Below are 17202 nucleotides of genomic sequence, written 5' to 3'. Positions count from 1 at the left end.
TTTATTTGTTTTGACCATTTTTATTAACAGCTTCAGGACAGTTCAGTGTCTCAGGAAGAAACACCTTTCCTCTCCAACGGTTTGAACAATAAAAGCCATCCACCAGTGAAACCAGTTTCAGTGAAGATGACCTGAAACTATCAAGGTTCTACTACACCAACAATGAGTTGATCGTGTCTCCAGTGCATTGTGCATTATTCTCCCCCAACAGGTTACCTTCTTTTTGTTAATACTGACCCCCCGCCCCCGGACTTCTGAAAGAGTTAAGCTAATAAAAAAGTCCAGAACAAATCACATACATATGCAATTTAGATACTCTACCATCCTTGACCTTAAAGTAAACCAACAACCAGTGTTCTGTTGTTATTGTTGTTTTATTTATTTATAAAAAAATAAATCTTTTTTATTTATTTATTTTAGAGAGAGAGAGAGCATGCGCACACGCACGCAAATGTGGGGAGGGGCGGGGGAGAGGGAGAGAAAGAATCTCAAGCAGACTCTGGGCTGAGCACGGAGCCCAATGCAGGGCCGATTCCAACGCCCTGAGATCATGACCTGAGCCGAAATCACAATCACACGCTTAACTGGCTGAGCCCCCGAGGCCCCCCTTGTTGTTTTAATTTTTAAGACAAAGATTATTGCAAGGCTTCGATTAATATTCACATTTTAAGAATCATTTATATGCCAATCCAGATCATGACAGACAATAATCAAATTTGGTATAATGACTGTTCCTATAAATACAACATCTTTTGGAGAACCTAATTGCTTATTTCACCATTTCAGAGTCAGAGATTTAATAGCACTGTATCCATTAGTCTTACCTCTGCAGCTAAATAGTTCCCAGTTGCAAGGTGTTTAAATCTGAACAAGCTGTTCCATTGTCCAGCACCCCCGCGGCATGGGTCATGGTGAACGACCTACAGACAAAAAGAGCAACAACAATAAAGCCTAAAAGATATTCATGTTGCTGGCAAGCAGGTGCCCACAGTTTATACAAAGCGTTCGCCTGTTAATGCTAACTTGTCAAATCCAATATATGTTTTCATGAGAGGACAACATGGCAGAAAAACAAAATTCCCCGCAAATAAGCAAGAGGCATAACAGTTCGCTCACTGTGTGCATGCGTGATGTTCGTGCCTTAAATGTGTAAATATGGTATTCCTCCAAGAGACAGGTTTCCCAGGCCAAAACTGGAAACGCTGAGGGGTTCTCCCCCATTTGTTATTCAAATATTCATTCAACAAATCATATTAAAAGCTTACTATACACCAGGTACTCTTCTGGGCAATAGGGTCACAGCAATGAATGAGACTAGAGCTTTCAATAAATAAGATTTGGCAAGTGCCAGGAGGAAATAAGCAGAGCGCATGACTGAATAATTAGGGAAGGCTTCTTGAGATGCGGCGATTAGCCCAGGCCTGTCTGACATGACATGTGAGCTGAAACCTGCAGGATCAGAACGAACAGTCACGTAGAGAGATCGGAAGATAGCATTCCAGGCAGAGAGAACCACAAATGCCAAGGCCTGGAGCTCTCAACGAACTTAATTCTTGGCCCTTTCCACATGTGCTTTTTTATTAATACCATGGCCTTTGATACCTGTCCTTGGAATTGGCGTTGCCCCAGATGCTGAGCCACTAGGCTCGCTGAGAATAAAAGTAGATGCTCTGAAGCAGGTGCCTTGGGGCAGTCACAAAGCCTACATTTTGCAGCCTGAAGATGACTGTGTTTGAGTCCCAGCTCTGCCAGTTCCTATGGTATGATCGCAGCAAGTAATTTAATATCTTTAAGCCAGTTCCATCATGTACAAAATGATTTTAATTCATAGGATTGTTTTGAAGATTAAGTACTAGGGAACTTTTCATTATTCTCCCCCAACAGGTTACCTTCTTTTTGTTAATACTGACCCCCCGCCCACCCCCCCGGACTCCTGCACAGCCTCAGATTCTGCGTGCTGCTGTATATAACCTCCTAATGCTTTTGCTAGACTCTAGCTTCTAGCTCTTCCCCTACTCGGATAGTTCAAATAAGATAATAATTATGAAAAGACTTCAAAGTGGAGGAAGTCTTAAAAAAAAAACCACTGTCCCTGTGACCAAATACCTACCCATCCTCCAAGGCTAAGTTCTAAGTTCTCAAATCAAACTTCTTCCACAAATCCTTTGCAATCACACCGGCTACCATCGAACTCCTTTGGCGAAGGCATAGACACCTTTGACACTCTGATCAAATCTATTGGTGGTCTCGCGAACATACACACACATTTGTATACAGCTGCTAGAGGTTCACGAATAACCTGAGGCTCACCACGGATCCCAGACTAAGAACTCCTATCCCAGACAGTAGTAGGTCTAGCAACACCAGTATGAGGCCCTAGGGGACAACTGGAGATACAGAACACATTTTCATTCATCACAGTGATTTTGGAGGGATGCTACTGGCATCATCGGGCGTTGGCTAAGATACTATATATATATATATATATATATATATATATATATATATATATATATATATGCTGCAAGTCTCAGGGGAGTTGAGCACAGGCTAGATATTGCGTGTGGCACTCGGGTCCCATCCCATCCTTCCAAGCGCTCCTCTCTCGGTGTCTCTGTGAGGGTGGAAAGCCCCACCAGCAGGGTTCTGGAGTCATTCCATTAGGATGGAAAGCAGAGAAAAGTAGACGAAAGCTTCCCCTTCGGGGTCCGGTGAAGGGGCGGCAGCTGCCTAGTGCAGCCTCCTGCAAGGTGATGTGGGCACCTCCTGAAGCAAGGGGGAGAGGGCTGAGGGCTCAGAGGAGGAGCAGTGGTGATTCTCGGCATTGCCTGATCTTCAAATAAGACCACGTTCCCTACCCTAGTTTTCCCCCATCCGGTCCTTCCAGTAACACTGAAACCTCATTTCCTACACCAGATACCTCTTTGCTTGAAACAACCTCAACCACGCTGACTGACACAGCGCACGATAGAGAAATGTCCCACAGCCCACCTCGTTCAAACCTCCTGCAGAAACGAACCTACCACAAACAGAAATTGGTAATACTTTAACATACAATCATATTAAAAAGTTTTCATATCAAGTCAGATGACAAGTCCAGTAACTGAAGAGAAATTCACTACGAAGCTTAACTGAGTGTAAGACATTGTTTCAGAATTATTAAATAATGGATTCATTCTCTCCATGTTGACTGCTCGGTATTTTCAACTACACGTGTTGTTGGAAAGGATTACGATGCAGTGATACAGTTACAGCAAAATCTATAAAACTAATAGTAAATAGATAAGAGAGAAGATTCACAATTCCTTTAAAAGACTTAGAGCCAAATATCACATAGGCGGAGACACATGAAATGAGGGAAACTCACTGTATGGGGAAGTCACTATGTGACTTTTTTATGACTATTTCATTAATAAAGCTTTAAAATTATACCTCACATTATTGCTATCCCTATATTTCTTTAATTCTTTAGAGCACAATGAGGGGCGCCTGGGTGGCTCAGCTGTTAAGCATCTGCCTTCGGCTCAGGTCATGATCCCAGGGTCCTGGGATCCAGCCCCGCATCGGGCTCCCTGCTCCGCGGGAAGCCTGCTTCTCCCTCTCCGACTGCCTGCCACTCCCCCTGCTTGTGCTCTGTCCAACAAATAAATAAAATCTTTAAAAAAAAATTCTTTAGAGCACAATGATAAGAAGTCTACGGTGTGAAAAATACATATTTCAATTATGTATTTATTTGGGGGGCTGCCTGTTATCTTTCAGGCTTAGCCCGATAAAAGACATTGTCAGGTAGACTTCATGGAAGAATGATGGTTGTTTTTCCTGAGACTTTCTCAATTCCCTGTAAACCTATCCTGTTGAAGGATAAGGTCTCTTCTGAATGCTAGAGACTGAAAGTATGCCTCAATATGTACTGGGGTTTCAAGAAAGAAAACATGCTTTTTGTACTAGTTCATCTCTATTCTAAACCATGTCATAACTTAGAGAATTGTTGTGATGTTACATTTATAATTAAGGCTCAGCTCATTGGCATAAACATCATACTTCCTCATTTTCTGTTTCAATAGTCTGTAATTTCTGTTGTTATCCCTATTTCAATATGTTTATTTCCTTCTTTTTTTTTTAACCACGGACAAATAAATGTGTTCTGTTATTACTTCCCTTAACACAAGATCACGAGATAGTCAAGGGCCCACATTTACCCCTGCTCTTTCATTTCCCTGTACTTGTATAGAATGTCTTTTTTTTTTAAGATTTTATTTATTTATTTGAGAGAGAGAGACAGCGAGAGAGAGAGAGCACAAGCAGGGGGAGCAGCAAAAGCAGAGGCAGAGGGAGAGGGAGAAGCAGGCTCCTGTTGAGCAGGGAACCCAAGGCGGGGCTCAGTCCCAGGACCCCGAGATCATGATCCGAGCTGAAAGCAGACGCTTAACCGACTGAGCCATCCAGGCGCCCCTGTATTGAATGTCTTCTGATCCTCTCATCTTCTACCACTTCTTTCAAATCCAAATGTATTCATTCAAGATAGGTACAAATATTACACCTTCTAGAGTAATTATTTACATGTTGAAATACATATTATTTTATTATCAATTATTTATTATAAATTATTTTCCTTTTGTTTTTTCTAAATTGGAATTTAGGGATGTCATTAATTTTTAATCATGTAAATCTATAAATAATATTACCTATGAATTTCATTTTAAGATATTAAAGAAGTGTCACGAAATATATGCTGTAAAAGGGAAGTGATGGGTTTAAAATGGTTGAGAACCACCACTATCAGCCTGGATGTCCATTAAATCAGGATGGAACTTATCAAATGTCGGCTTGTTCATAGGTAATTATGTCCATCTTATCTCCTCCACTATACAGAAAGATCCTTTAAAGAAAAATCCATACCTTACATTTTCTTAATTACTCTACCATATTGGCAACATTTAAGAAACGCTTTTTAAAGGATGGATGAGGGGCGCCTGGGTGGCTCAGTTGGTTAAGCGACTGCCTTCGGCTCAGGTCATGATCCTGGAGTCCCGGGATCGAGTCCCGCATCGGGCTCCCTGCTCGGCAGGGAGTCTGCTTCTCCCTCTGACCCTCCTCCCTCTCATGCTCTCTGTCTCCCATTCTCTCTCTCAGATAAATAAATAAATAAATAAATAAATAAATCTTTAAAAAAAATAAATAAATAAAAATAAAGGATGGATGAATTCTTTTTTTTTTTTTTTTTAAAGATTTTATTTATTTATTTGACAGAGAGAGACACAGCGAGAGAGGGAACACAAGCAGGGGGAGTGGGAGAGGGAGAAGCAGGCTTCCCATGGAGCAGGGAGCCCGATGTGGGGCTCGATCCCAGGACCCTGGGATCATGACCTGAGCCGAAGGCAGACGCTTAACGATTGAGCCACCCAGGCGCCCCTGGGATGGATGAATTCTTAACTATGGGTCTCCTCATCCAATAAAAATGGTGCTCCCCAAAAGAAACAAGTGTTTTTCTCCATGACTGTACAGTTCTGATATCTGTCTCTACCTAAAGTGCGTGGAAGTTCCATCGTAACTCCAATGCCATTTGAGGCACATCACCTGCAGTCCGGTCAGTCCTGACAACATTTCACGATGGATTTTTTAAAAAGCAACTTCCAAACTGAGGGTTGCTGGAGTGGTGGCGGGTAGGAGGGATGGGGTGACTGGGTGATAGACACTGGGGAGGGTATGTGCTATGGTGAGCACTGTGAATTGTGCAAGACTGTTGAATCCCAGATCTGTACCTCTGAAACAAATAATGCAATATATGTTGAGAAGAAAAAAAAAAGAAGATAGCAGGAGGGGAAGAATGAAGGGGGGGAAATTGGAGGGGTAGACGAACCATGAGAGACTATGGACTCTGAGAAACAAACTGAGAGTTCTAGAGGGGAGGGGGGTGGGGGGATGGGTTAGCCTGGTGATGGGTATTAAAGAGGGCACGTTCCGCATGGAGCACTGGGTGTTGTGCACAAACAATGAATCATGGAACACTACATCAAAAACTAATGATGTAATGTACGGTGATTAACATAACAAAAATTTTTTAAAAAAGCAACCTCTATATATTCCCTTATTAGATGAGAAAGAAAGAGACAGGAAAAGACATACCCCAGAGAGGATAGGTAAAGGAAGTAGCAACATTTCAAATTGATCACAGTAACAAAGAGGTACAAGTTAGTCCACAAATACTATTGTGTTATGGGTTTATCATAAATGATGCATATAACAATAAAATAATCAGCCTAGTAAATCTTGTCTTTTTTATATAAATATTAATTAAAATCCAAAAAATATTTGCACACCTCTATTTCCCAGAGCGCTTTAGAACTGGTAGCAGAAGTAGCTGACTGACGCAAGGTTGTCCGAAGGAAGATGTGCTGTTTTTTCTCATATTCGTCACAAGTCAGAAACTTCTCTTGTTCCGCATGAAACAATCTAACAACATCACCCTAGGAAAGCAGGAAGAGAACACTGTATTTCCAAGAGAAGTCTGAACAAATAGACATAAGAAGCAGATGTCTCCTGGTTTTGATACTCTGGGCCCTTCTGCTACTTACTTGGCTTTTAATGATTATCTATACATGTCAAACTATAGAGAAGAAAACTCAATGAAACATTCATAGTGACTATGTTAAGGTTTATAATCATCTTCTGAACTATGAATACTACTGAATACACAAGTTTTGCATCCAGAAGTTTAGTAAGACTACTTTCAATTCTTCTAGCAAATGTTCCCTGTAGCACATACTTACTCCTTTTAGTACATCCTCTCGATAGGAACTATATTTCATGAATAAAGTGATTTTCCAGCTAGTGTTGCAATTAACGGCATTCACCTATTAATGAAGAATGTGAAATTGTAAAACTGATTCCATTTTATACCAGAAATTATTCCTCCAACTAGTAAAAAAGAGAAAAAAGATAACTCTGGACAACGAAGTATGTACCTCAACACAAACACCATCCAAAAATAGTAATCACTATCTACACAGATCTTAGGAATATTAATTAGCATAATCACGTTCATGACAACAATGAATGAAGCTGTGACTTTTTTTTCCCTCTCATGATAAAAATAAACAAATTCATTTTCTTTCCTCCTGAACTCACCTCCTTACATCCCGGATTATCGAGAAGCTCTATGTTGCTGGCATGCAGTGGTTGTCCTGCGTTCACAGGCATCAAAACAACTTTATCACCCACGACAATCTAGGAATCAGAAATAAGTTGCAACTGAGACACCGAGCACATCTGTGGTGCTATACCTGAAGCTAGAAATAACTGCAGGGAAGTCAGTCATTGACCTAACACCTGGTCTGGCTTCCACACAAATCTTAGCTCAATTCTTTTTCTCTTTGAATAAAATATTTTCTGATAAATGATCATGTAGTCATGTTTCAGAGTGCCTAGCAGCCTGGATTCATAAAACTAGTGTGGACCCTTTTCTTATTAGTCTCCCATTTCAGTAAGAACTTTTTCAATGTCAATAAATAGGACGTTACCCCTGCACCCCGGGTCTTATGCCGTGAGCGCAGCAGCAGAGCAAGTGAATACATCTGCCACAATCAATCTGCCTAAATAGTAGAAGCACATCAAGTGCAAGCAGAAAGTGTTACTCATTTGTATTATCTATGGGATTAAAAACAAGTCTGTTAAATTTGAAATTTCCCATCATCCCAGAAATGCATTAAACATTCTAATGTCACCTGGATCCAGGAAATGCCCAATTAGGAATGACCTTGTAGAAATATGCTTATTGTTTGGTCCTTGAGCATCTGGTTCACTCTTATTTTAAACATCCCAAACTAATATTGCTCTTTAAACTTTGATGTTCAGTTTTAAATTAAAAAAAAATTTAACTTAAAATTTTTTTAATTAGGAGGTGCCTGGCTGGCTCAGGTGGTAAAGCATGCAACTCTTGATCTCAGAGGAGTAGAGATTACGGAAAAAAAATAAAATAAAATATATATAAAAATTTTTTTAGTTGGCTTTGGGAGAAATGCTCCAGAGAAGTAAGTCGAAGTTGATTTTTCATTTATGTTATCATTAACAATGTCCATTTTATCTTCAAGAATTTATATTCATAACTCAAATTGTGGGAAATGAAGTTATGTTTTCTTTTTTAAAAAAAAAAAGATTTTATTTATGTATTTGTCAGAGAGAGAGAGCACAAGCAGGGGGAGTGGCAGGCAGAGGGAGAAGCAGGTTCCTCACTGACAAGGAGCCCCTTGCAGAACTCGATCCCAGGACCCTGGCATCATGACCTGAGCTGAAGGTAGACGCCTAACTGCCTGAGCCACCCAGGCGTCCCTAAGTTATGCTTTCTTAATGGTAATAATGAACAGTTTAATTTTAGAGTTACTAAAGTTTCTCTTGTTACAACCCATTAGAAGACTTATTACTGTATGGGGTGCCTAGGTGGCTCAGTCGCTTAAGCCTCCGACTCTTGATTTCAGCCCAGGTCATGATATCAAGGTCCTAGGATTGAGTCCTACACTGGGGTCCATGCTGATCACAGAGCCTGCTTGTCCCTCTCCCTCTGTTTTTCTTTGCACTCCCTCTCTCTCTCTCAAATAAATAAATAAAATCTTTTTTAAAAAAAGACTTATTACTATATAAGACCTACATTCTCAATTCTCATATAGAATTGCTCACCATCTCAGAAATGAAAACTAATACCTTCTCTTTGCATATTTCTTACTGAGTATTAGAGTACATTAGTTTGCCAGATAACTGAAAAATTAGGCCTCAGAAAATAAGAATAAACAAAACTTCTCCTCCCTTAACCTAGACCTAGACTTTCAGGAACATAATTTCATATTTCCAATATAAATTAAGCCTTTATGGGTTATATACAGGAGTCTACATTTACACAAAGTACTGTTGTCACAAACTATGATAAAGAAGCCTCAAGCTCACTATTCGAGCAAAGGGAAGTTGTTCTTAGGTTTGCAGAAGTAGCTTCTACTGCTTACAGGATTGGTCTCTATTCATCACCTGCCTTTCAAGTCCATCATCAGTCGGTTGCTGGGGCCGTGACTCACCAAAGCCATCATAGAAGCTCTCTATGCACAGATAAGGGAATATCATCAAGAAACATGAAGTGAGAGGGTGAGGGGGCAGAGCCAGGCTCTCTTTGTGTAAAAAAGGGAGGGAGGGAGGGAGTAAGAGTACATGCATCAGAAATCTTTCCAGGGGTTTACTGTGGTACAGGGGACAGAAAATGGGGAAATGGAAAAAAGGATAAGAGACTTTAAGCAATACATCTTTATATTGTTTTCTTTGAACCAAAATTGGTAAGTATTTTTAAAAATTAAATATAAGCAAAAACATATAAACTCACCATGACATAAACGTATTTCCAACATCCCCTTCCAAAACACACACACACACACACACACTTATTGCACATGACACCAAGGCAGCTCCAACTCTCAGGGCCAGACAGAAGTCTACGTAGCCATTCATACTACAAATACTGGGACTTAATACACATCCTGCCCGTGCTGCGTCTGATCTTCCAATTTCTTAAAGGACAATTGGATTTGGTCTACAATGTCATTCTTGTCTGCATCGTAAAATATTAGCCAATAAGCTTCTAAATATAATGATATATTCTAGCTATGTCCTTCTAATTAAAAGAATATTTTTGTTTGCACCTATATCCACTACATCTTACTATTTTACTATAGTTTTCTGTAAGCTTTGGGTCAATTCATATGTCATATTTATTTCAAAACACCGCCCAAAAAGTCTTCTACTGTGTATTTTTAAGAGATCAGCCATATAGCCAAAATGCTCTAAACACCAAGAATAAGAATGGTATTCACAAAGAGGATCTAACATTAACTCACTAATTTCCAAGTCCTCAGTCTTGTTCTTGACAACAGTTACTTTGACTAACCAAGGTGAAAAAAAATCTTGCAGATGGAATGGACAAGATGCTAATCAAAAGAAATAAAAAGAACATTAGAGGTGCCAAAAAGAATACAAAGTGTGACAAACAGTCCCTGTCCTCAGGGAATTCACACCTAATTAGATAACTTGGTAAATATGGAACTTGGTAATATGCTCTGAAGAACATAGCACGGGGCTGGTCCACTGATGTGGTCTGATACCTTCTGAGAAGCTGTGTATTTAAAATAAGGAACTTGAGGATACAATCATTTTCTGCCATGTCACGCTCATCCTAGTACACAAGCATCTTTTAAAAATTCCAATTCCAAAAGCACTTCTGTTGATTCTATGCAACAGCCATGAAGATCCAAGCTGAGATTTTACTGAAAATAAAGAGTAATATAATGCCACTGGCAGCTACCTTTCTTTGGAAGTGACACCTGGCATGACATTGCAGTAGAAGCCAACATACCAGGGATCTATCTAGTCCTGCCTAGAATTCCAAGAGAATTAGTTTTGCAAAATAAGAAAATCGACTTGCTATTTGAAGGGGCTCTTTGCCTAAGAGTTGAATTTTTCTTTTCACTGAAAGAATATCTGGGCTTTCCTCCTTTTTAAAATCTACCACTGGGGCGCCTGGGTGGCTCAGTCGTTAAGCATCTGCCTTCGGCTCAGGTCATGATCCCAGGGTCCTGGGATCGAGCCCAGCATTGAGCTCCCTGCTCCACGGGAAGCCTGCTTCTCCCTCTCCCACTCCCCCTGCTTGTGTTCCTTCTCTCGCTGTGTCTCTCTGTCAAATAAATAAATAAAATCTTAAAAAAAAAAATCTACCATCAAGGTAAAGAACTAATGTCTTCCTTCATTAAAGTTGAAAATAAAAAATTAACCACTCAGTCATGGGAAAATAAATGAAAATGAAATATTTATGTACTCTGCTATCCCCAATGACTTTCTAACTAAACAACAGCAAACAAGGGCCTCTTTACAGCTGGAAAGTTGAGGGATCCATGAATCTATTTTCCCCCAAAAACTACCCAACTGACCCTTCTATAAATGGTAGAAACCACTGATTTTTGAGGATATGCGCATTTTTCTCCCCAAACTATCATCAGCCTCATTCTTACATTTCATTTCTGTCACTGAACATCTTATTGGATACTTACAACCTGAATCACAACTTACTAATTGCTTAATAGTAAAATATAAGTTTAAAAATCCTTTGAACTTTACAATTTCTTCTTCCTAGCTTACTATACTTTTAAAGAAAATCAGTAGTAATTAAATCACTTGTTATGAAGTGACAGTATTTGCAACTGCCTTCAATAAAATACATTTTGGAATTTTAGAATGATACTTATTGCTAGGGAATGCTACCTATTTCTAGGGAAGAAAATGAGCATTACAAGACAATTATCTATGCGCCAAACAGGGGATGTGGGTGTGCTTGTTTTCACAGCAACCTTAATCACATACAACAGCTATATAGTGGTGAGCAAAAATCGTGAGATGTTCCAGCAAAAAGCAATGTGGAAGGTTGTTTTAGCCATGCTTTATGGAGCACATCTATAGAAGGAGGATTCCAATATTGCACTTAACAATTACATTGTCCATTTTACCAAGACGGAATGTTTGGGTGGGAGGCCCCCCGACCCCAGTACAACTAATTATTTGAAATAGTTCATTACATTCAACTCTCAGTTGATCCTATAAAAGGCATTTGGGAGCAGGGAAAGGAATAGATAGAATGAATAAAATCCACAGCTAATCTAAAGGCCCTAATTTATCCAATCATTTCCTCGTATTCCCTCAGAACTTTAGCTCGGGTTTTACTCATTTTCAAGTCTGATTTTCATTACCACTTACAGACTGGGACACTGTTCCATGGGAGACTGGAGAGGGGAAAAAAGCATTACAAGAAAGGGCACCAGAAGACATGGGGAGTTCATAAACTGCATAATCAGTCCCTATATAATTGAGAGTTGATTGTAATTAACTACCTACTGAAATTAACATATATATCATGCTCACAGCACACATCACTTGATGCCAAATAATAAACAAGTAGAACTTTTTTTTTTTTTAAAGGAATCCAACACAAGACTTAAGGTGCATTACATTCCTGCATGCCATGCATCTCCCAAACCTTACCTAAGGAGGATATCATCAGATAATTTATTAACCAAATTAAACCATGAAGCTTGCATCCTGTGGAATTGAATTTGTATTTCAAAATTCGCTGAAAATATAGATTCATTATAAAAGAGGACACTTATAGGACAAGAAATATCCAAAACATATTTAAAATGTAATCAAACTATTGAGAACACTGTCAGAATAATTATACTTTTATATTGCTTTGAATTTATAACATTAATTTTTTTAAATCTCAACTATTTTTCTTGATCACCTGACCCAATACTTGTAAGGTGTTCTATTTAAGAAAGTTATTTAGCATTTATCGAGCATTTTCCATGTGTTAGGAACTGTCATTTGCTACTTTATTACAAACAAAAATATCCAACAATTGATCCTGTTGAATCATTTCACATAATTTTTATTTTCCCTACTCCATAAACTAGCAGAAAATACTTTAGCAACTACTAAAATTTACACGATACAACATACCTGTATTCCAAAACATATTTTAAATATTGTCATCAACAAGCAAGTGCCTATCTATATAGCTCCTCATACTCTATACGTCTTTAAGATTTATAGACTGTAAACAGCTGACCATAGAGCCAGTAAATGAAATATTGTCATAATTCACTGTTACTCTATTAATTCAAAGGGATAAACAACATTTCCTAAGCATAGCTTTCTCCTTACAACCGTGCTCCCTTCTGATTAGGAAAGGAAACAAATTCTACCTCTCCTTTAAAAGGTTCAGCCAATGTTAACATTACTTAAATTCTTTCATATGAATTCCAGCTGGAAGATGATTTTTTAATTAATCTCAGTTTTGTCTTTTTATGATTCCCAAGCACAATGTGCACTATAAATAAATAGTTCTAGCCTATTCAAGAGATCACCATAAAAATAATGTGTTGATTGAAAACTACATGTTCTTTCTTTGTGCTATCTGGATTCTCTCACTTATTAAAAATTATTGTCCTTAGGAACACGCTGTTTCCCTCTTAATTTTGTTTTTACATACATTGTCACCCTCACTTCTCAGCTTCCAGAAGGGATGAATATAAAACCAAGACCCTTCATTTCCTGCAACATCCAAGGACACACGCATGGCATTCTTCTCCAGTAAAGCAGGTAATCTCTTGTTGACAGTCAGATACTTGTTGCTTTTTATATGCAGCAGCTGTGGGGAAAAAGACATTACCACCTTTATTCTTTGATGTCCTCTGTTAATTACATGTATGTGTTTGTACATATATCTTGTGCTCACATAATCCTGCTTGATGTGCAGGTTAAACAAAGGCACACTTCAAACTTCACACTCACCATCTTTCCAAGCTGACTTTCTTTGGGTTCCTCCTCACCTCTACCCCACAATGAACCAGGCACATGGAGAAATCAAACAAGAGCACACATCTGAAAATTTTCATCTACTGATAAATAATAAGATAAAACCAGGCTTCCCAAAGGAGACCAGGAAATGCCCCAAAATCACATTTTCTTCATTTCTTGCACAGACACAAAACCAGAATATGCTAAAAAATAACCAAGAAACTAAAATAATGCACCAAACCTCTTAGTATCATGAACTATCCTTGCCATGGACAGCCCTACTTCTTCCTCTGTAAAGAGGCGGGCTTTGCATCCCAAATAATTCCTGCAGGAGGATCCTACTCCCTTCTCAGATGAGCAAAGATGCACCATTTCTCAGACTTTTTGGACGCCATGGACAAAACCTTTCCAAGATATTATTCTACCGAGTAGGAAAGCTAAAACAAATAACCTTTCCTGTCTATTATGACAATCATTTCAAAACAGAATGGTCATTTTAATATCCACAATATAAGAAAGAAATTATCTCATGAGCCAATGAAACCCCCCTGGCCCAACCCCACTCCTTTGAAATCTACCTTGATAGAGCACATGGCTCGGTCCCTAACTGACCATGCAAACATTTGTGCTTCCGGTTCTTGACAAGAAACATAAGCTCCTCTTGCTGACACTTCACATTAATCAAACCTTGGTTAAGAAAAACTCTATTTATGGAGGATTGCTCAAGGGACATGCAACCCACCCATGCCACAGGTATCATATAATTTCATTAGATGAAGTCCTACATTCTGGTTGCTGCAGATCCAGGCACTCTCATCATGCCCCAGGAGAGGGCTGCTTTGACAGTCCTGTGCACTAGCATTTTGCCATTGGCCAATAACAAAACATCAGGCGATATTATTTTTTAAAACAGCTCTATGAAACACCTCATTGTAGTGTTTACTGTAAGGAAGTTGTTAAGGCTATTATTTACTCTATTAAACAGTGTCCCCTTTATGAGAGCTCACTGGAGGAAAACTTCTCTGGTCTTCCTGGGAACATTTGCACTTCTAGACCTTTGACTTAGTTCTATGTTAAGGACCTCCTAGGGGAGTGCTATAATATATTATACTTCCTTTACAGCAAGGTGAGCAACGAAAAGGCTTCCAAGCAAAGCTGACCGGACTTTACAACATGGATTTTATAAACACGCCTCCGCTCTGACTTCACCTTATTCATTTAACCACTCTTTTCCCTTTGACCCAGTTGCCTTATTTATTTCTATTTTATCTTATGTGGTATGTATTTTTGAAAATGCCTTACATTCTTTTTGGAACAAGGTGGGGCATATATTAACAAATAAACCAAGTAAAAAGTTAAAAGATCTAAGTGAAACACAAGAGAGGAATGCAGCTGAGATAAATCAGTGTGCATACTCATTGAAATAAATCATTTAATAACAACTCAAGGACAATTTCCATATAAAAGTACAATATGAAAACTTTCCTCTCTCTACAAAATGAAAAAATTAAGCTTCGTGTGTTACATGGTAGTCCCATTAATTCTAAAGGAAGATTTTACTACAGGCCTTTAGAAATTATGTTTCCCCATCTTCCTCCTTTTGATGTAATGACCTGTGCATACATCTAGATTAACTCACTTTCTTACGTGTATACATCAGACTTATTCACAAACATATAGAATACTGTGCTGAACATCACCTGAAAATATCACAATATCCATAATTGCCATCAAAGAACAAACTATTGTATCCCCAATTTTAATGCAGCTTGACATTCCTATGCAAATGCAAATTATCCATAAGATATTGACCTTTTTTAAGAGAAAGTAAATAGACTTACTTGTATAACATTACTGTATTTCACAATTTCTCCCAACAGTTTCTTATTCTCTGATTCATTTTGTTTTTGTTCCAGTTCTGCAGCATGCTGTAAAATGATTATCAAATACTCAGCATGGAAACATAGTAAGCAGAGTACAATAATTAACAAAGAAACAAGGTTATTTTAGGAACAAAGACTATAACCATGAATAAAATAGGCTGGCTGCTTTACTCTTGGTGCTAGGGGTAGGGGGACCAACAATTAAATAAATGACTATAATATAGTATGATCATTGTCTCAATTTGATGCTGAAATGTGGCCAAAAATATCTCGGGATGCTTTTATGTTAAAAATCTCAGAAAAGTACTAGGCTGTTTGGTCTTACAAAATTAGTTTCAGAAGGAATATTGTTAGACAAACCAAACAATATAAAAATAGAAGGTGAATTTCAAAAGACTAAAAATAGTTTCAGTTCTGAAAGTAACAGGAATTTTAGTAACACAAAATTTAAGTTCTATCGAATTTACATTCAGCCCAAACCAGAAGCAACAGACTTTCAATTTTTTTTAGTCTTTCAAAAAAAAAATTAAGTAATATGCCAAGTAAAATATCACTGGATTTGAGATTCCTACAGAGATTCTGAATTGTTTCTAGTTTGATGTGAATCTTTGAATTAGTCTGGCACACCCTAAAAATTAGCAGCAGGAATGTATTAACTCCATGCCAGGAAATGAGGGGTCACACCCTATAACTTAAAAGTCCCTTCCACTTTTAATGTGTTGCTACATCTATTCTAAATCTCTATGTATTGAGTGAAATCACTAAGATACAAAATAGATGGTTTGTTATTGCTGTTCTAGGTCTAGCCTAAGCCAGACCAATGGAAGCCTGGCCCTTACCTGTAATTTCTTCAGCAAGGCTGCCTCTGTGTGGTTCCCCTGTTTGGCTTGCTTAGCTTTCCAATATTGTTTCTGGGCAGAATATCGGTTCATAGGGCACACCTTAAAGAGGCAGTCTAAAACAAAGCAACAAACAAAAACACTGTAACTAAGGCAACCAGCATTTCTTAGATTTTCTTTAGAGCCTAGCCCTGGCATCTCGTAATCCCTGAGCAGAAAGAACATTGAGCCCATCTCCCAGTCAACTCAACTCCCCCATAACATCCTTTCCAAATAATTACTTAGACTGTTAAAATACCTTCTGGTTCATTAGTTTAGGTTTTTGAAAGGCTACCATAGTTATTGTAATTTATTAAAAAATCAAGTCAATGTAATCATTCCATTATAAGGTACTTCTTAAAGATAATGGGGTACCTGGTCTTAGAAAGTGAAGAGAATGAGATTAGTGACTTTCACTACCTTCCCTCACCTTGCACAATTATTTATTCATGGTATGTATCTTTGACAGCCAAAGTGATACAAAAGTAGAAACAATCAGTCACAACAATTACATTTCAGGGGTGCCTGGGCAGCTCAGTCACTGAGCGTCTGACTCTTGATTTCAGCTCAGGTCATGATCTCAGGGTCATGAGATCAAGCCCCACATCAGGCTCTGAGCTATGCTTGAGATTCTCTCTCTCTCACTCTCCCTCTGCCTCTCTCCCTGCTCATGCTCACTCTCTCTCCCTCGCAAATAAATAAATAAATCTTTCTTAAAATAAATAAATAAATCACATTTCTGTCATCTATTCCCCAAGTTTCCATGTACCTGTAATAAATATCAAGATGGGAAATCATAGTGGAATAATACAGGTAATGATATCTCTAAATCAAAAGTTAAATATATTTTTTCTTTTTAATGAGGAAATTGTAAATTTGACTAAACAATCCTTCCATATGCTAATGATTTTGTATGTTTGTGAAATGGACTACAATCCAGAATAAAGATCAACTCCCAACATTCTTTTTTTTTTATTCTTTTTTTAAGATTTTATTTATTCATTTGAGACACAGAGATACAGAGAGAGAGAGAGAGAAAGCATGAGCAGGGAGATGGGCAG

General features: G+C 38.4%; 1 protein-coding gene across 6 annotated transcripts in view; it reads right to left on the bottom strand.

Annotated features, from left to right (window-relative positions):
- The window catches only part of ITPR2 (inositol 1,4,5-trisphosphate receptor type 2), a 496243-nt gene that overhangs the window by 382972 nt on the left and 96069 nt on the right, over window positions 1-17202 (bottom strand). For 5 of the 6 annotated variants that reach the window (XR_010411569.1, XR_010411571.1, XR_010411570.1 and 2 more), the window contains 7 exons: window positions 16103-16218; window positions 15222-15308; window positions 13073-13231; window positions 7129-7227; window positions 6771-6854; window positions 6321-6467; window positions 825-920 (listed from right to left, as the gene is read on the bottom strand). Coding sequence is in view for 3 of the 6 variants with exons in the window: in XM_064591479.1 (XP_064447549.1) it covers window positions 825-920; window positions 6321-6467; window positions 6771-6854; window positions 7129-7227; window positions 13073-13231; window positions 15222-15308; window positions 16103-16218 (788 nt within the window). In the remaining 3 variants the exon portion in view is untranslated. Of the gene's footprint in view, window positions 1-824; window positions 921-6320; window positions 6468-6770; window positions 6855-7128; window positions 7228-8993; window positions 9072-13072; window positions 13232-15221; window positions 15309-16102; window positions 16219-17202 lie in introns of those variants that run through there. The other variant, XM_064591481.1, reaches the window with a different exon arrangement.

This window comes from Mirounga angustirostris, unplaced genomic scaffold (assembly GCF_029215605.1).
Source record: "Mirounga angustirostris isolate CCGP_5_RB_7025 unplaced genomic scaffold, mMirAng1.0.hap1 SCAF_5, whole genome shotgun sequence".
Classification (NCBI taxonomy): Eukaryota; Metazoa; Chordata; class Mammalia; order Carnivora; family Phocidae; genus Mirounga; species Mirounga angustirostris.
Note: the sequence above shows the minus strand (reverse complement) of the source record. Positions and strands in the feature narration are given on the sequence as shown.